The sequence below is a fragment of the Hyaena hyaena genome, unplaced genomic scaffold, assembly GCF_003009895.1.
Source record: "Hyaena hyaena isolate Hyena2069 unplaced genomic scaffold, ASM300989v1 scaffold_443, whole genome shotgun sequence".
NCBI lineage: Eukaryota > Metazoa > Chordata > Mammalia > Carnivora > Hyaenidae > Hyaena > Hyaena hyaena.
In genome coordinates this window covers 733,730-752,983 of record NW_024081075.1, presented here as the reverse complement: position 1 = coordinate 752,983, position 19,254 = coordinate 733,730, and the positions used below count along the sequence as shown (strand labels likewise).

The 19,254-nt window shown below is 56.2% G+C and overlaps 1 protein-coding gene across 6 annotated transcripts in view; it reads right to left on the bottom strand.

Annotated features, from left to right (window-relative positions):
• The window catches only part of KCNAB2 (potassium voltage-gated channel subfamily A regulatory beta subunit 2), an 87,241-nt gene that overhangs the window by 25,283 nt on the left and 42,704 nt on the right, over positions 1-19,254 (bottom strand). For all 6 annotated transcript variants that reach the window (XR_005531944.1, XR_005531945.1, XM_039253262.1 and 3 more), the window contains one exon: positions 117-160. Coding sequence is in view for 4 of the 6 variants with exons in the window: in XM_039253262.1 (XP_039109193.1) it covers positions 117-160 (44 nt within the window). In the remaining 2 variants the exon portion in view is untranslated. The remainder of the gene's footprint in view (positions 1-116; positions 161-19,254) is intronic.

Below are 19,254 nucleotides of genomic sequence, written 5' to 3'. Positions count from 1 at the left end.
CCCCCCCCCCCCCCCCGTCCTGGCTCCCTACCCTCATCCCCAGGGGCGGTCCCTTCAGGCCTCCCAGAGCCCCTTCCCCCTTGGGTGGCACTGGACCGAGGGGCCCCCACACTCACCGAGCCCCAGGCAGGAGACCCGCAGGCCCGACTTGCCCAGGTTCCTGGAAAACAAAGTTGGTGTGAGTCCCCAGTGCGTGGCACGGGCCGCCCAGGCGTGGGCCCCCCAGGCATGGGCCGCCACTGTTCCCACTGCCCCCTCCTTGAGTTCCTCCACCCCGTCAACGCATCTCTAGAGGCTCGGAAGGCAAGGGGGCCTTTGGAGAGAGGCCTGTAGCTCACCCGCCCCCGGGGGCCTAGAGCCAACGATCCCATCCCCCCCGCTGGCCGCACATACCCCACAGTACGGCCACGGGGCGGGGCCCGGAGAGCACCTCAGAGAGAGGACAGCAGAGTGGACACTGTCTTGTTTCACGGGCTGACACGAGGCTGCTGTAGGCCTGTGGTTCCGGCCACAGGGACTCCACTGGGAAGAAGTTAGTTTCCGTTTCTCTAGCGTGTCATGTTCCTGACTCTGTCTTTAGTTCTTTCTGCAGAAGTTCATCCCGCCTGACTCCTCACCCCGGCTACTCGGCCCACCGACCTGCCTATGGTAGGAATCGGCAGGAGACGAGAGCTCCGTCGTGGGGTGCTGCTGCCCACCCCCAGCCAGGGCCGCTCCGGAGGGCGAGGCACAGACCCCGGCAGCTCACGTCCCCATCAGGCCTGGTGGCCGCAGCTGCACGGCCCGCCGAGGCGCCTGCCAGATGTAGGTTCCAGGGCCCGTGTGATGGGACTTCAGGACACCACTAATGTCCTTAGGAGGTCACGGAGGGTGGCAGTGCTCTGCCGAGGGCCAGGGTGCCCACCCATCCCGGCACAGACTGGCCAGGGGCCTGCGGGGGCAGCACGTGTCCCGGATCCTCCACAGCTCCGCGGGTCAGGCACCCTCCCTTCCCCAGGGTTCCCACTTTGCCTAAGGGACGCCAGGCCTGCCCAGGAGCAGAGGGGCCAGATTCCACCCAGCCATCAGCTCCATAAGCACGCTCCCCACCACGATGGCTGCCCCTGCCCCCACTTCCGGGAGACACGGGGTGTGAGCTGCCTGGATGGGGAAGTTGGCCAGGGCACGGTGGGAGTCACGACCCTCGGGGAACCCCACAGCCAGCCTCCCAGTCCTGGGACCAGCCCCCGGGTGCAGCCCCACAGGCACTGGGAAGTCGGAGTTGTGACAGACCCAGGGGGCGGACCCCAGCCTCCTTCCCCGAGGGCCCCAGCTTTTCCCTGGGGGTACCCAACTTCCAACTTCAGTGGATGCTGTGTCCTCAGTTTCTCTACCCAAACATGGTGCCCTTGGACCCTCTGAAGCTTCCGTTTCCTGGTCCCAAGACCCCTGGGCCCCGCCCATATCACAGGTGGTTGTGTGGGGGGTGGGGAGGAGGGAGAATAAACTTGTAAGCGGTTTGAAAACAGTTTCACGTGTCACCAAATTTAAAGTGGTTCTAGAATGTGCAGCCTTCTATTCAAATTCCCCATGAAAACCAGCCAGGCTGCCAGCCTGCTGTGCCCACAGGGAGGGCTGGGATTTACCCTAAACAAAGTACGGAACAGAACAGCAGCAGGTTTCCCCTGATGTGTGGGGTGAGGGACAGTCATGACCCGTATGGTGGTGACCATTTCACAGCACACACACACACGTCAGATCTTTAAGTGGTGCACCTTAACCTTACACAGCGTTACCATGTTTCCCAAAGCCTGTGGGAAAATACTTAGGATGGCCTTGACTTATATTCAGACTTGCTATGAGAGATTTAAAATAGAGTAGGTATGAAATTCAAGGGCTGAGCAGTCAAAGACATGACTTATGAGTTTTCTTTCATTCTTTAAACCATGCGTGAATTGATGTTGCCGGCTAAGCAGAAAGTTAATTCTTGTTTTGTTGTCTATAAATAAGCTGGAATGAAAAAGTAATTAAAAAAAAAAAAAGAAAGAAAGAAAGGCACGAATACATCACCTATAGACCATGCGTCAGGCCGGGCCTATTTAACAGCGCAGAGAATCTTCCCCATGCTAGTTAGAAAGTGCCTGCGGCGAGAAGTCAGAGCATTGCTTAAAAGCAGTCTGGCAATGAAGGAAGATGGATAGAAGATTCTGATCAGTGGTTCTTAACTGTTGGGAGGTCACAGGCCCCTTTGAGAAACTGATAAAGGCTATCGACCTCTTCCCTGAAAAAGTGCAAGGACATCCCTGTCCCCCGCTGAAGCCTGTCAGCGATGCCTGGAGGCTTTACAGGGCCCCCTGGCACCTGCTCTCGAGAAATCCAGATGCTGGAAGGGAGGCTGAGCTCCTGACTCTGCAAAACTGACCCTCACTTGTGACCATGGGAACCCATTTCCTGGCGAGGCTCTGTGGAAGGCTGAGTATTGGGTGTGTCCTTCTGAAGTTCCCCTTCACCAGCGTGGAACCAAATGGCAGAAGACGCTGTGTGTTCAGGGAGACGAGCAGCTTTTGCTGCAGGCAGATGATGGCACAGCACACCTAGCTGCGCCCACCTGGGCCTGGGGCCGAAAGGCGAGTCACCCCTTGCCCACCAGAACAGGCTTCTCGTCTCCTCTGGCGCCAGGCCGGAACCCAGGCTCTCCAGCCGCTTCTCCACCCACTGCCCACAGGAATAATTGGATGAATCTAGGACACCGCGTGAGGCTGCAATTACCCCGCTCATGTTGTCTCCCTGATAAAATGATGGTCAGCTGGGCCTCCGGAGAAGGGATGAGAAGGGACAGGGCATCTCCAGGCTAAAAGCTTCACAAACACGGCTGCTCAGTGGGGGTGGGGAGCCACACACATCTCAGCCTCAGCCGGACCAGGGCTGGGGACCCGCTGCCCCTTGAAACTTCCAGACACCAACACCGTTTCCTAGAGATTTTCCTCCCCTAATTAAAACTCGACATACCGATGAAATAGGCGGCTCAATCTCTAAACCCAAATAATGTTCGTCTCCATTCATTTGCCTTATGTCCTTCCTGTGGTCTGGAAAAATGCTAACGAGGATGCGTGGATTTAACCTCTGTCAGAGGCAAGTACTGATGCCCGTCATGTTGGCTGCTGCATGCGCTCCTCAACGTGGCACCCAGGACCCTGGGCAATTCCAGATCCCTTAAAAGCAGTCTGAGGCCTTTAACTTCAGCCATCTGGGCGGAGAACACTCTGAGCTGGTGTGGACAGCGACATGGCCTTGATGATGTCGGAGCCACGGCGCTTTCTGATCAGCTGTCATTTGGGGGGAGGCTGACTACTTGTTTGCAGGTCTGCCTCGCTCACTCGCGGACTCCAGGCTCCCTAAGGACACGCGTGGGTTTCTGAGTCTTCACCCTCAGGGTGCAGCTGACATTGGTAGGGTCTTGGGCTGCTTGCTGGGTAACCGGGGGGTGAGAAGCCCAGGCCCTGAGCCAGGCCCCTCCCCTTACTCACAGGGCTTGGCATCACGCCTCTCCCACATGGAGCCCCTTTGGGACCCTCCGGCAAGAACGCAGTGCTCTGGCCCCCACCTTTCGTTCCCTCTACACCAAAGGGTGTGTCTGGAAGCCCCCCTCCTGGCCAGCTTCCTAAGGGGCTGCTCAGAGTGGGGGGCAAATACCAGCCAGGCCCCCTGCAGCCCCCATCTGCACCCAAGCAGTGGCCCTGGGACAGTCACCGTGCGGCAACCTCAGGAGGGGCAGGAACCTACCTGGAAGACAGGTGCCCTGTGCTCACCAAGGGGACCCAGTGGTTTGGATTCTGGCTCCCACTTCAGCTTCTAAGCAACCACATTTCCTGCAGAGGTAGGAATTCCCTTCCCTCCCCCAACACTGTAGTCCGGGAAAGCTCCCCGGGGCCCACGTAAGGACAGATGGGTGTCCCCTAGTCAGGAAGTGCCGGGGCTGGGATCTGAACCCAGCCTCCGGGACGGCCAACCCCCAGTGTAGTGAGCGTCTCCCCTTACCGTCAGTCTCCCCCTCCTTGCCTCCAGCGCGGGTCATACCTGAACACATAAGTGCACACGCACACACATGTGTGTGCAAATACAGGCATGTATGGGCCCACGTGTGTACCCACACAGACACACACACACGCATATGCACACATGGTAGTCTTGAGCACCCAGGCTCTTTGAGACTTACTCCTTAATCGGTCACAGGATCTTAGGAGGGAAATCATGTTAATAGCCAGATTTTCCATTTACACAGCACTTTAGATTTTAAGAAATGATCTCACTCATATTAACTCCTTTAACGATCCTGGGACTGACTTAAAAGTAGCAGCCGCTAACAGGCACCTAGCTTGAAATATATAATCTGTTTACTCTTAGCTTTTGATCCGACTTAACAAGAGATTAGCCGGCAAGGCTCCCAGACTAGAGAATTCCGTTCTGCACTGTCCTCCCTGAGCTAAGAGGGCGGGAACACAAGCCTTTTACTCCAGAGGCTCATAAAAGAGTATCCAACACAACCAAGGACCCAGGGAAGGAAGGGCTACAGGCAGAGGTGCTAAAGGAATCGGAGTTATTCCAAAATTCATCTCCAGGAGGCCTGGGACTCCACGCGGTCTTTCGTGCACAGTCTGACTTGAGGCACCGGTTTTGGGGGAGGTTCAAGCTACACATCTCAGGTTAGGGGTGATTCTCTCAATCACCAGCTAGAAACCCAGCCACTCTCCTCAAATGCAACTAGAAACTTCTGCGGCTCTTTCTGAGCCTATGTGACTCTCTGGGGCCAGCTGATGCAGACTGCTTGCTATAAGAACATCATTTCCCAGGAACATCATTCTAGAAAGGCCAGGCTGCCAAGGGAGGTGCCGTATGACCCTGCCCTCAGTGGTCCTTTGTACAAAGCTGGACTCTCCTCTTCCACCCGGGTGCATGCGCCCAGCGCGTGAGCAAGGCCCAGGGTGGGACAGGGGAGGAAGGTCCCCGCCCCTGACACTCGTGCTCGGCACCCTCTCCACGTGCGAGTCACGGAGCCACGCGGTGGACTGAGCCTAGGCAGACCTGCACGGTGCAGCCTGGCCTCAGCCACCAGCAGGGTCCAGATGCTGCTCTGTGCCCTGCCGAGGGGTGGTCCTGCCCACGGAGGGACCTGGGCCTGGGGATCGGGAAAAGGAATTTCACCACATGGTTCACCGACGGTCCCTGAGTATCAGGCCAATGCTTGTCCTGCGGGCCTAAGTGCAAAGACCACCCGGGGAGGGCGGGAGGTCTGTGGCCAGCGTTGGGGGGAGGGTTCCAGGAAGAGAAAGCATCACAGAGTCTAGAAAACCATCACGTGGATGGTTTGGCTACCGTTACTGCTGCTCACTCTCCCCCGTCCCCAGGCAAAGGAGATAAATGGCAGAAGGAAGGAAGAGATGGCATCATGCATCTTGGCCCTGTGGTGGTGAACTTGGGGCTGACCCTGATCTGAGCCTCGATGTTATTTCTCACCCAGTTCACCCAGTGCTAGGAGCCCCCCCCGCCCCCCCCAGCAGAGCATCCCAATCTGACAACGGATTGCAGATTTCACTGGCGCTCCCTGTTGGGGTGGCGGGGAGGCCGCCTCCACCCTGAGAAGCCGCCCCGGCCCCCGTACCTATATTTCATCCCTGGCTGCTTCACGCTGGTGTCACTGGCACACGGGAGGCTCTGCATTGACAGGTGTCCCAGGCTCCGGGCTACCATGGCCACGGCGCGGAAACGGCCACGGGAGCCCAGGCTGGGGCTGCTGGTGGCCGGCCGGCCCAGCCGCTCCTCGGGGCCCCTGCCCTTGAGGCTGTGCTCTGAGCACACGAAAGACACCTGCATGCTGAGGCCGGGTGCCCGGCTCCTGGCCGCATCCCCCTCCTTCTGGGCTCTGGGGTCACCTGCCCCTGGAAGTCCTCCTGTCCCCGGGACAAGACTTTATCCCAGGAAGCCAAGAAGCCGTGAGGCGTTCCTTCAGGAAGCGAGGATTTCCCAAGGCAACAGTAGAAAAATCCTGTGCAGTGTCTGAGGGAAGGGAATCAAATGTCCAGAATCATGCGAGAAAAGGCCTTATCAGAGGGAACTCGGAAACCCAGGTGGGGGCCGTGCCATTTTCTCTGCTCACATCTTTCTCTGCTCTGCTGGTGCTTCCGCTGCTCTCCCCCTGGTCTGGCTCTGGCTGCCCGAGCCCCGAGTCTGGCGTGTTACTGGGCAGGGATGGGCTGCCGGTTACTCCCGACCTCCGCGTGACATCGACACGGCCCTCCTCCAGGGGAGAGGGGAGAAGGGAGGGCGACTCCCGTCGGGGTGGCAGCCTGGGGGCTGCCGGGGGTGGGAGCGGGGGTTCAGGGGAGCAGCTGTTTCTCCAGGCTTCCCAGGGTCCAGCTCCTGGCTGTGCACACCATGGGCCGTTGGGCGCCCCCCAAGTAAATTAGGTGACTGGTGAGAAGCACAGGAGGCATCTAGCGATTCATTATTAATGACACGGATGCTCGCCGCCTGCCCCTGCTGATCCCCAGGAGGCTGCTCCAGGCTGACAGCCGCTCGGCCGGGACGGGGAGCCGCCAGCCCCGCCAGCCCCAGCTGCCTGTGGTTCTCACCCTGGAAGTGGGGCCTCCACCAGCACGCGGAGGAGAGTCACTGAAATGTGGAGAAGAGACCCCTCCGTCTGGACGACCTGAGGAGAGAAGCCTGGGGGTCGTGGGGCCAGAGACCTGGGAAGTCCCGGTGCGCCACGGTTCTTAGCTCACCGCAGACGCTCAGTAAATGCTTCCAGAATAAATGTGTGCATGACCGAGTGAATGAGGACACCCCTCCCCGTGACCCCCACTTCTTTCCACACTCACAGGTTCAGGATGGAGTTGGGAGCAAGGCTCTCCTCCTGGAATGAAGCTCATGAAGTTCAGGGTGTCCTGAAACCCAAGGAGATGTCTCCCCGCTCCATGGCAGGAGGGGCTGGCTTTCCCCTCTGACCCTGCGCAAGCCACTCTCGCCTGTGAGGTGAGCCCTGGCCAAAGCTGCCTTTTGGGGTCTTTCTTGCCATGCAGGAGGGGCAGAGGAAGAGCTGGATGGGAGGCAGGTGGTTGAGGTCTAGTTCAGGCTCTGCTGCTAACTTGCTGTGTGATCACAGGCAGGGGGCTGCCCTCTCTGGGCCTCCACTGACAAAATGAGAGGCGTGGTCTGAGAAGCTGCTCTGTCTCTCCTAGCTTGGACCCACAGGGCCCTTCCACGCCTGCTGACTGTCCAAAGACGAATCCACCCTTGGGGCACCTGGGTGGCTTAGTCGGTTAAGCGTCCGACTTTCACTTAGGTCATGATCTCGCGGTTCGTGGGTTCGAGTCCCGCGTCAGGCTCTGTGCTGACTGTCAGTTCAGAGCCTGGAGGCTGTTTCAGTCTGTGACTCCCTCTCTCTCTGACCCTCCCCTGCTCACGCTGTCTCTCTCTCTCTCTCCTAGAAATAAATAAAACATTAAAAAAAAAAAAGAGTCTCAAAGACGAATCCACCCAAAGATGTTCACAATGGATGGTGCCTGAACGTGCTGTCAGCCCCGGCCTGCCTTTTTGACACAGAAGTTAAGAAGGAAATCTTGTTCCTGTCTGGCCTCCCTGGTTCTGAGCTGGGCGTCCTCAGGCAAGAGACCTTCTTTCCGAGCCTCAGTGTCCTCAGTGTCCAACGCAGAGCACAGGGCATGGTCAGATCACAAATGGTATGTACTCTCATGATCCCTCAGCATGAAGGAATGGCTTTTGTAAATTTTTAAAAACTTTATTTTACTTTTTATTTTAGAGCGCACGAGAGAGAATGGGGGAGAGGGCCAGGGGCAGAGGGGGAGAGAGAATCTTAAGCAGGATCCACACTCAGCAGAGAGCCTAGTGTCGGGCTTGATTCCAAGATGCTGGAATCGTGACCTGAGCTGAAATCAAGAGTCAGATGCTCAACTGACTGAGCGCCTTGAAGGACTGGCTTTTGGAGGTGGGAGTCAGTACAGGGTCACGTGCAAGACTCTAACCCCCACCTCCACACTGGTAACTGTGCCTCTTTAAAAAAAATTTTTTTTTTTTAATATTTTTATTTATTTCTAGGAGAGAGAGAGAGACAGCGTGAGCAGGGGAGGGTCAGAGAGAGAGGGAGTCACAGACTGAAACAGGCTCCAGGCTCCGAGCTGGCAGTCAGCACAGAGCCCGATGCGGGGCTCGAACCCATGAACCGCGAGATCATGACCCAAGTGAAAGTCGGACGCTTAACCGACTAAGCCACCCAGGCGCCCCATAAAAAAATTTTTTTTTAAATGTTTATTTAATTTTGAGAGAAAGACAGAGCAGGAGTAGGGGAGGAGCGGAGAGAGAGAGAAGAAGACAGAATCTGAAGCAGGCTCCATCCAGGCTCTGAGCTGTCAGCACAGAGCCTGACGCGGGGCTCAAATCCACCAACTGCGAGATCATGACCTGAACTGAAGCCAGACGCTCAACCGACTGAGACCCCCGGGTGCCCCTACTGTACCCCTCTTGACTCCCTCAGGGGCACAGGCCTGATGCAGCAACAGGAGACACCCCGAGTGTGATACCTGGATGCAGGGACGGAGGTGGGGCCTTTGCCGAGACAGCCCTGGCAGGTCACAGACACCACTTACAGAGGCCAGCGGGGGGCCCTCGGGACCCAGAGCCCCTGCCCTGCCTTCCTCTTACCTGCCCTCCCTGAGCCTCTCGAGTGGCAGGGCCTCAGAAGACTGAAGGGTGACCTGTGACGCTGAGCCCCTCCACGGGCTGGGCCTTGGCCTTCAGGGAGCCCACAGGCCTGCCAAAGAGGCTGCAGAGGGTGGAGACTGCGTCTGCTCCTCCCAGGGTCCATGGAGCTAAGAGTCTAGGGCAAGGTTGCCCGACACTTGAGCAGGGTCAGGGGAGCTTGTTACAAATACAGATTCCTGGGTCTTGCCCTGACCTACTGAATCAGCAGCTTTGGGGCGGGGCCTGGGAAGCTGTTTCATCAAGCTTCTAGTTGTGCTGTACCTGGCCTAGGGGATGGGGAAACCGTCTACTTCTTTCTTCCTTATATATCTCATCTGTCTGTGTTCTAGCAAACTATCAGATCTGGCATCTTACCATTCCTCAGGGGTTCCTCAGAGGGTGTGCTTTACACAGCACCAAGCTAAGTGAGATTCACAAAGACTTAGTCACCACGGCAGGAAAAATATCATCTGCTCCACCATGCAGCTCAGCAATTCCACTCCTAGGTATGTGCCCAGAGAACTGAAAACATATGCCCACACAAAAACTCAAACACAAATGTCCACAGCAGCATTCTTCATCATTGCCCAAAAGCGGAAATAACCAAAATGTTCATCCATTGACTAACTGATAAACACAATACGGTCTGCCTGCCTATACAACAGAATGTTATTCAGCCACACAAAGGATTGAAGCCCTGATGTACGCTGCAACATGGATGAACCTTGAGAACATTATGCTGAGTGGGATAAGCCAGTCACAAAAGGCCACAGAGTAGATGATTCCATTCATATGAAATGTTCAGAATAGGCGAATCCATAGAGACAGAGAGTAGCTTAGTGGTTACCAGGAGATGCGGGGCAGGAACTGGGAACTGGGGAGTGATAGCCAGTGTGGGTACAGTGCTTCCTTCTGGGGTGATTAAAATGTTCTAAGTTGTGGTGAGTTTTGCACAACTCTATGAATACACTAAAATCACTGAACTGTATACTTTATTATTATTTTTTAAAGGTTTATTTATTTTGAGAGAGAGTGAGAGAGAGAGTGAGAAGGCGAGGGGCAGAGAAAGAGGGAGAGAGAATCCCAAGCAGGCTTCACACAGTCAGCACAGAGCCCGACGCAGGGCTGGAACTCACAAACCGTGAGACCATGACCTGAGATCATGACCTGAAACTAAGAGTCAGATGCTTAACCAACGGAGCCTCCCAGACGCCCCCTGCACTGTGTACTTTAAATATGTGTGCAGTATATGAATTATATCTTCATAAAGCTGTTGCCCGCCCTCCAAATGCCACCTGCCTCAAAAGTCTCTGGGCCTCAGTCTCACTCTTGCTGTTCCCTGTGGGAGCACCCTTCCCGTTTGCCTGCCTTTGAAGTCCTCCTTGCCCTGTGACATGACCTCAGAGAATACATGCAGTGTGAAGCCAGCTCCCCAAGCACCCGTAACCCTTCCCTTCTCCAAGTGCCAGCTATGGTCCACCCAGTGACACATCGGGGGAACCACTCGCTGGCTCCTCTCTGAAAGAAGCACTCCTTCCAGACGATGGAAATAAATATTTGACCTCAGCACCCCCCTGGGGAGATCGGGGCAAACAGGTGCTTTCCTCAGCAGAGAACTGTCACGTGCAGCAGGTAGGTTTCTAAAGGCCGGTCAGAGACTGGAACTTTCCACCTGCCCCCAAACAGGGGTCACGACTTGCAACACCCTTAGGAGGCTGCAAGAATTAGACAAGGGGGTAAAAGCTGGAAGCTTGGGGCGCCTGGGTAGCTTAGGCAGTTAAGCGTCTGACTTTTGCTTAGGTCATGATCTTGCGGTTCGTAGGTTCGAGCCCCACGTCGGGCTCTGTGCTGACTGCCAGCTCAGAGCCTGGAGCCTGTTTCAGAGTCTGTATCTCCCTCTCTCTCTGACCCTCCCCTGCTCACACTGTCTCTCTCTCTCTCTCCTAGAAATAAAAAAAAAATTAAAGAAAAAAAAAAACTGGAAGCTTAAACCCTTGACCAGAACTTGCCATGATTAAATGTCATCCCCAAAGGGCTACTCCTTTCGAACGGGTTTAGGTGAAGAGGGTGGATTCCAGACTGGCACGGCTCGACTGGAAACAGGCTTTGAGCAGAAGTTATCAGTGTGGCTGGTGGATTCTGATACTTTACAGTTTTTGTGTTTTTTCCCCCGAGTCTTTAGTATCTGCTGTTGTTAAAACCACGCAGCTAGCTCCTGCTGCGATCAGAGGCCCGGCCGCCCCAATTCGAGGCTCTCCTCTTTGTCCACAGGATGCCACTGTAGACAGCTCCTCAGAACCGAAGCTTCTGGCTCAGCCACGGGGACCCGCCCTGTGCCCCACCTGCCCCAAGACCGCCAGGAGAGACAGGAAAGCCCGGGCCCAGCCAGGCTCTTCCTCCAAGATGGTGACCGGCTCATAGTGGGAGGTGCTGGGGACTCTCGCCATGCAGTGTGAGGCCCTTGGTGGCCTCGAGGCCTGGAGTAAAGGTTTTAAAGATGGGTTTTAAAAGCACCAACGGTGGGGCGCCTGGGTGGCTTAGTCGGTTAAGTGTCCGACTTTCGCTTAGGTCATGATCTCACGGTTCGTGGGTTCGAGCCCCGCATTGGGCTCTGTGCTGACTGCCAGCTCAGAGCCCGGAGCCTATTTCAGAGTCTGTATCTCCCTCTCTCTACAACCCTCCCCTGCTCACGCTGTCTCTCTCTCTCTCTCTCCTAGAAATAAATAAAAATATTAAAAAAAAATAAAATAAAATAAAAGCACCAACGGCAATAGTTGCTCAAGAGTGAGGATGAGCGGCTGCGTCATGTAAAGGCCTGGGTGCCTCCCCTGCCCAGCAAGGCTGCCCTGGCCGTGCCGAACAGAGCGTGTTTTGCACCCAAAGGTGACTTATTGCTGAAGGAGGTGGTGGGGGAGATGCTGACGAGTTGGGGGCTTGGAGCAGCGGGATGGGAACTCCTTGGCCCCTGAAGTTTCTAAGAGCAAAAGGTGGCAGACTGGTGACCTTCCTGGAGGAGGTGTCCTGTGGCAGGTAACATCTGAAGAGCCCTCAGGGGCTTCCTTCAGGACCTCACACTCCAGTCACCAGAAGGCGAAATGGGCTAAGCGGCTGCCAATCAGCTCCCTTTGCTTCTTAGTTGATGGCACGTACGAAGCGGTTGTGTGAGCCCTGGGTGTTTCTGGTACCTCTTCCTCCCTCATCGCCAGAAGTGTCTCTGAGGCTCTGACAACGGCCACCGCACTAACAATGAAACGGTGCTCACTGAGCCGTCCTGCCAAGCTCTTTTTGTGCAGCTGAGCTCCATGGCACCCTGCCGCACCCAGGGAAACTGAGGCACAGAGGGATCAAGCCAGGAAGGCAGACGCTGGCTCCGCCCTCATTCACAGAGGCGGGAGGGTGGGAGGTGAGCAGTGTGTTGGGACCCTTCCCAGGGAGTGGCTCCTGCTCTCAGACCCTTGGATTAAAGGGTGAGGGTTGGGGGCAGTCCCGGGGGGCTGCCTGGTGCTGTTTGTGGATAGGATCGGGCTGTGCTGACCCTGCCTTTCCAGGTGGACAATGCAGAAGCAAGCACCCTGGTCCCCATCCTTGTCCAATGAGAAGAGTGGGTCCCCCGAGACCTCGGGGTAGAGGCCTGGGGATCTGGACGGCTAACAGGGATGCCCCTGACTCCCGAGGCCAGGCCGGCTGTGCTGTGTACCGGTTACAGTGCAGTCTGCCGGCGGAGGCGTTAGGATCGCTGCGGCCCTTCCTGTTCCGTGGCGGGGGCGGTGGGCGCTGTGCCGACACCGTGGCCCCGGGGGGCCCTCCCCGGAGACCCACGAGTCACCCCACGCCTGCCATCCTCCAAGCTCCTGTTCTCGCCAGGGCGGCTCTTCCCTAAGACTGGCTGGTCTCGCCTCTTCCCCCTTCTTTCCCCTCCCCCCTCCCACATCTGCTGTCTTCTATACAAGACCGGAGCCACGGACCGCCGGAGCCACCAGGACCCGAATGTCTCTCCCACCCACAGCCAAGCCCGGAGCTCTCAGTGATGTCACCGCCTGATGCAGTCGCCCGGACGCCTTGTGAGGAATCCCTGTAGTCTCCACTGTCCGGAAGGGGAACTGAGACACAGAGAGGCCAGGTGACTCATCCGAGGTCACACAGCTACCGGCCGGGAAGGGACCCTCCCCGATGCCCCTGCAGGCTCAAGGAGTTGACTTAGCCCCTGGGACCTCTTGTGGGTGGAAATGCGTCCCCCAAAACATGCTGAGGTCCTGACTCCGGTATCTGTGACCTTATTTGCAGAAGTCCGGTGAAGATGAGGTTGTACCGGTGCAGAGTGGCCCTAAATCCAACGACTGGTGTCCTCAAGAGGAGACAGGCAGATACACACAGAGTGAAAATAGCCACATGAAGACAGAGGCAGAGATGGGAGTGACACGTCTATGAGCCAAGGGACGCCAGGGACACTGGCAGCCACCAGAAGCTGGACAAGGCAGGGAGGGGTCATCCCCGAAGTCCTCAGAGGGCGCAGGCCCAGCCCACACCTGGGTTTCAGACTTTGGCTTCCAGAGCTGAGAGAGAATCAGTTATTTTAGGTCACCATTTCTGGTACTTCGTTGTGGCAGATGCCGGAAAGCGATGCAGGACGTTTCCCAAGGTGGACCTGTCCCCCCTTAGCTTCCGGGACTGGTCCACACGCCATCGCTCTCTGGGCTCTACTTTTTCTCCCACTTCTCCTTTTGCCCACCTGTCCTCTGAGACACGCCTGGGTTCTCACCTCTTCCAGGAAGCCCTCTCTGATGGCCCACGTGCAAGGGCTCTCCTAGGGACAACCGAGCAGCTGGGTAGAGTCCGCTCGGGGATCCTGACCACGAATCAAACTGCCTGGTGACGGTGCTGGCTCGCGGGAAGAGCTCACTGTCCAGGGTCAGAATGCGCAGGCCTGCTCACCCCGCCAGAGTCTGACCACCGAGTGTCACCGCCCAGGCCCCTCACCCTCCACGTCCGGGCTACAGCGGAGGCGCAGGCCCAGCCTCCAGAGCTACGGTCGAGGAAGCGGCAGGAAGGAGACACATTTTACAGCGGAATATTCTAGAAAGGGGGTTAAGGCCAAGACCATTCAACACCACCCGGCCCACACCCATAGAGGATCGAGATGATGTAGGTGCTGGGAACAGACAAAAGCCCTGATCTTAGGAGGCGCAGAGATGAGACAGCGGGGGGTGTGAGGGTGACCGCAGGCCAGGACAGTGCATTCGAGGACGGCTTGTGACAATGCTATTGGACGAGGCACTCGGGAAGGTCTCCCGGACGACCAAGATGTGATCGACGGGAAGGAGCCAGCTGTGAGGAAATCTGGGGGACCAGCATGTGCAAAGGCCCTGAGGATGGATGGAGCTTAGCACTTTTGAGGAGAGCAGGCAAGGGCTGCGCGCATCTGGGGGGATTTGGGGTTCATTCCCGGTGCCACATCTCTGAGGCCACATCTCTGGACGCTCCCGTTGCTACCACCAGGCGGGTGTGGGGAGGGGAGCTTACACATGCACCAGGAGGATTTAAAAACTCGATGCATTTTTTTTTTTTTTTATATCACAAGAGTTTAGGGAAGTTAAAGAGAAGTGGAGGAAGTTAACAGGAAAGCTTTTTCCCCAGCCTCAGGCTCAGTTCAGCAGATAAAACACCCGGGCCTGGGGCACTGCTGTCCCCCTGCCTATCTGGATGCATTATCTTTTTTACATTAATATTTAAGACCGGGTTTAACAGACTCGCAAGCCCTACTGCTGGCGGGACGTTAACTGTGGAACGGCATTTATCTGGGATCTTTAATAACTGCTGGTGTTAGTTGTGGAGGCCCGTTTCCAGATAACCGCAACCCCCCTGGATCCAGCAAGATCAAATCTGCCAGATAAAGAAAGGGCCGTGGGGGTGTGACGGCCTTGGGCCCATCAAAATGTGAAAGACGCAGTGTTTTTCTGGTCTCTGCAACTTGGGAAGCGAGTTTTCCCTGGGTACTTAGCTCCCTGGTTAGTTCCCCATGTTTCAGACGTGGCCCAGATTTTCCTTGGGGGGTGGGTCAAATAAGATTTGTCCCCATCTCCCCCTCCGGCCCCCCACGTTAGCTTCCTGGGGCTCCCATAACAGAGCACCACAAACTGGGGGCCTCAAAGAACAGAAACAGATTCTCTCCCAGTTCCGAAGGCCAGATGTCTGAGAGCCAGGTGTGGGCAGGGCCGGGGTGCTCCAGAGGCTCGGGGGACCACCCGCCTGGCTATTTTCAGCTTCTCTCACACCCAGGCTCGTGGCCATGACACTCTGCCTCCACCACCACATGGCTTCCTCCCTGGGTGTCTTCACGTGGTCTTCTTATAAGCACACCCATCATCGGAGTTAGGGCCACCCTAATCCAGCAGGGCCTCATCTTTCTCTTTCTTTCTTTCTTTCTTTCTTTCTTTCTTTCTTTCTTTCTTTCTTTCTTTCTTTCTTTCTTTCTTTCTTTCTTTCTCTTTCTTTCTTTCTTTCTTTCTTTCTTTCTTTCTTTCTTTCTTTCTTTCTTCCTTCCTTCCTTCCTTCCTTCCTTCCTTCCTTCCTTTCTTTCTTTCTCTCTCTTTCTCTCTCTCTCTCTCTCTCTCTCTCTCTCTCTCTTTCTCTCTTTCTTTCTTTCTTTTTTTTTTTAATGTTTATTTATTTTGAGAGAGAGATGGAAAGCGAGCGAGGGAGGGGTAGAGAGAGAGAGGGAGACAGAGAATCCCAAGCAGGCAGGCTCTGCAGCTGTCACCACAGCACCCGGCGTGGGTCTTGAACCCACAAACTCTGAGATCATGACCCAGGCCGAAACTAAGAGTCAGCTGTTTAACCAACTGCCCCCCACCCCCCGGCGCCCCCAGCAGGGCCACATCTTAACTGCTCACACCTGCAATGACCCTATTGACAAACAAGATCACATTCTGAGGTTCTGGGTGGACGTGGAATTTTGGGGACACGATTCACCCCGGTGCAACCCACCGTCATAAACTCTGTCCACAGTGGAGGGGGCTGGGGTCTTCCCAGGGGAGATGGCCCAGCTCCAGCACCCCCACCTCATCCTACTGCCTTCCACCTCCCTAGCTCTGGCCCGGCCGCACGGGACTCCTCTCCACCCCTCAGATGTCCCCTGTCTCCTTGGCCTGGAAGGTTCTACCCACGTCTTCAAATGTCTCCTTCCAGATGGTTCAGGTCTCAGCCGTGCTCGGCCTCTCTCACGCCCTCAGGCGGTTGCTTGCTTTCTTCTCTGCTTCCCCACATGCAGACGCCCCTTCCGTGGGGGGGGGGGGGACCCTGTCCCTCTTGTTTGTGTGGCATCTGGCCAGTTGCCCGGAGCCAACAGACCCTTAATAAACATCTCCTGAATTAAGGATAAGTATCAATGGTCGGTGCCCCTCCCCGTCCCCTAGTCTCATCTCCCTCTTGAGAAATTTCCATTAGAATTAGGACCTGTTGGGGCCTCGCTGGCTGACACTTTGTCCCACCCAGACAGCTGGATTCAGAATACAAAACCTTATGAATTCTGCCATCTACTGGACTCCCAGCAGAAGTGTTTTTTCTCTTTAAATGGCAAGCACACGTTCAAACAATGAGCCGAAGGTCCAGCCTCACTGCCCGCAGGAGAAAATGTGACAGCGACAGGCTGGTCCCCGCTCTCCAACCCACAGAACAGCCAGACACACCCCAGGAGGCCCGAGTTAGATGGAAGCCGAGGGTCCGGGGCTGCTAGATCCACTGTGGGACACTCAGTTCAGTCTGCCCTTCAGATAAACAACCGTGTTTTAGCATAAGTATGACCCAACATTGTGTGGGATATACTTATACTAAAAAATTATTTGAAATTCAAATTTAACAAAGGGAGGAAGCTGCATATATGCCATGTAGAAATGCAAACACCAGCTCTGGGGTTCTGTGGCCATTTCTCTGAGGTTTTCACAGGAGATGGTGGGCTGGCCACCGGGGCTCTGCCCCAGATGCTGAATTCAAAGATTAGTCAGCTAAATGGAATGTCCTTCTAAAGTTCCAAGGGGACTGAGCCCGATGTGCCTATTACCCGGCGAACACAGGGACACGAACCCACAGCCTTTGCTATGGGTGCAGGCATAGGTGCTAATTCAGAGGCTGCCTGTTGAAAACCTCTTCCCATGAGGACAGCCCAGCTTAAGGTCAGATGGGGAGCGGGGGGGGGGCACATCTTTGCCCCCAGGACCCACCCTGGGATTCTGGTGCTAGGACGGATGAATTTGACCACACATAGGTGTTCTTGTTAGTTCGTGGCTAGCCAACCCCTCCTGATTAATTTGTCCCCATGGTGCTGCCAGAACAGTGAAACTATGCATTTAACCCCTGACGCAAAGCATGTTCAGGAAGCCACGTCCTCCAGCAGCGAATAAATCAAACCAATAACAGTGCTTATCTTTGAGGGCTGGGCTATCCTTTTGAGAAAAGACCTTCATTTTCTTCTTCGCACATTTCTATATGGCTGGACTTCTAAAACATTTTTTTAATGTTTATTTATTTTTGAGAGAGGGAGAGACAGAGTGTGAATGAGAGAGGGTTGCAGAGAAAGAGAGGGAGACTCAGAATCCCAACCAGGCTCCAGGCTCTGAGCTGTCAGCACAGAGCCCGACGCGGGACTTGAACTCATGAACCGCAAGATCATGACCTGAGCCAAAGTCGCACGCTTAACTAAGCACCGCAAACGCCCCAGGTTGGACTTTTTAAACACACACCAGTTACCCCGATGTCCCCATCCACGTCTCCTGGGCTGCAGCACCTGCCTCGTGTGAGGTCCTTCCCGCCCGGCCCCGGGCTGGCCCTTACCGGTACTTCATGCCCGTGCGCTGGGCGGTGCAGCCGTCCAGGGAGAGGCCGTGCATGCGGAGGAAGCTCTCCATGTTCCTGGCCTGGGCCGCGGCCCGCACCTCCCGCAGCCGCTGCAGCTCCAGCGTGTCGGTCTGGCGGACGGGGTGCAGGGCCCAGTCCGAGTGACACCGGCTGCTCACGCTCCTCAGGCTCTCGCTGTACGTCATGGACAACATGGTACCGCCTGGCCTGGGAGCCACTGCTGTCCGGATGGGAAACGCCGAGTGGCGGTGAGTTAGAGAAGGGGCTGCTGCCCTCTCCCGGTGCCCGCCTGGATGCCGGCCCCGGGGCGGGGGTGGGGGTGGGGGGGAAGGGTGCCACAGAGACACAGCCTCCAACTGGCCTCCACAGCAGCCAGAACGGGTCTTGGCGGCCAGGGGCCGGACCCCTGGATGTAAACTCCTCCTGGCCTGAGACTGTCGGTCCTCAAAGCTGCACAGGCTGGGGACTCTGGCTAAGCTGCCCTCCCCTGCCCCTCGCGGCCCTGAGACAAGCACTGGCGAAGCCTCATTCCAGGCGTGAGAACGTGAAGGGGGGACCCAAATGCAAACAGAGGCGAGAGAGCATGCAGAGAGCCCGGGCCCCAGCAGCAAAGGCGCAACGTCACGGTGCTCCCCGGAGGTGCTCCCGAGGTAAAACCAGGTATGGGGCTGTGTCCTAGAAGGGGCAGCAGCACATCTGTCACGGAAGCAAATTCTGGCATGACTTTGCTAGGGGAGCCCAGCCCAGGAATGCCCTATTTGTTTGCTCCCAAGCTTTATCGAGGGAAATGATATCCACGTAACCAACTGAGCCACCCAGGCACCCCTTAAGGGAAACGATATCCACACACTCATTCTCTGCTTGGAGGGAACGCCATGACACCTGCAGATTCCTTGGGGGCCCATCCTCCATGATGATTAAGCATGTCACCATCCATGAATTTTGCAACAGGAAGACTGAATGGGATGCACCTAAGGCACGGGGTGGTACAGGGGAGGGACAGGGGTTCGGTACAGAGAGGGAAAGTGCAATTGCTAAATAGTCGTCCAGAGTGATGGCTACGCTCTCTTGGGAACTAAAAGCAGCACAGATGTCCATCAATGGGGACACTGGTTACGTAAATGACCATCCATCCCAATAACAGAAACTCGTGCAGCCTTCAGTGAGGCTTCTCTACATGTTTGATGATGCAATGAATCCTAGGAAACAGCACTCAACGAAAACAAGAGGAAGAAGTGTGCGTGGAATGCTACCATCTGTGTTTAATGCATGCGTGTCAGTGACTCGAGGAAGGTGGCCAAGCACCGAGGACACGGTCCCCAGGGCAGGGGTGCTCTGCAATCTGGGGACTCCCACTGGCGCCTGACCGCAGCCCCCTGTCCCAGCTCAGGTGCCTGCATCATCACCGAGGATGGAAAGTGAGATGGAAGTTGCTATCTCAGCTGGGGCAGCAGAGCAGGACCCTGGCGCCCGGCCCTGGTGGCTGGAGGTACCAGCATGGTCCCCAACTCTGCCCCAAGAAAGAACAGGTTCGATTATCCCCGGGAAGGGCAGGAAAGCTGTCCTGGGAGCCGAGGCGGCGGCAAAGGCTGAGGCCCCACCCCCAAGGGCAGAGGTGAGGCTCTGGGCTAGCCCCCTCCTTGGGGAAGCTCTCCACCTGCATCTGACACT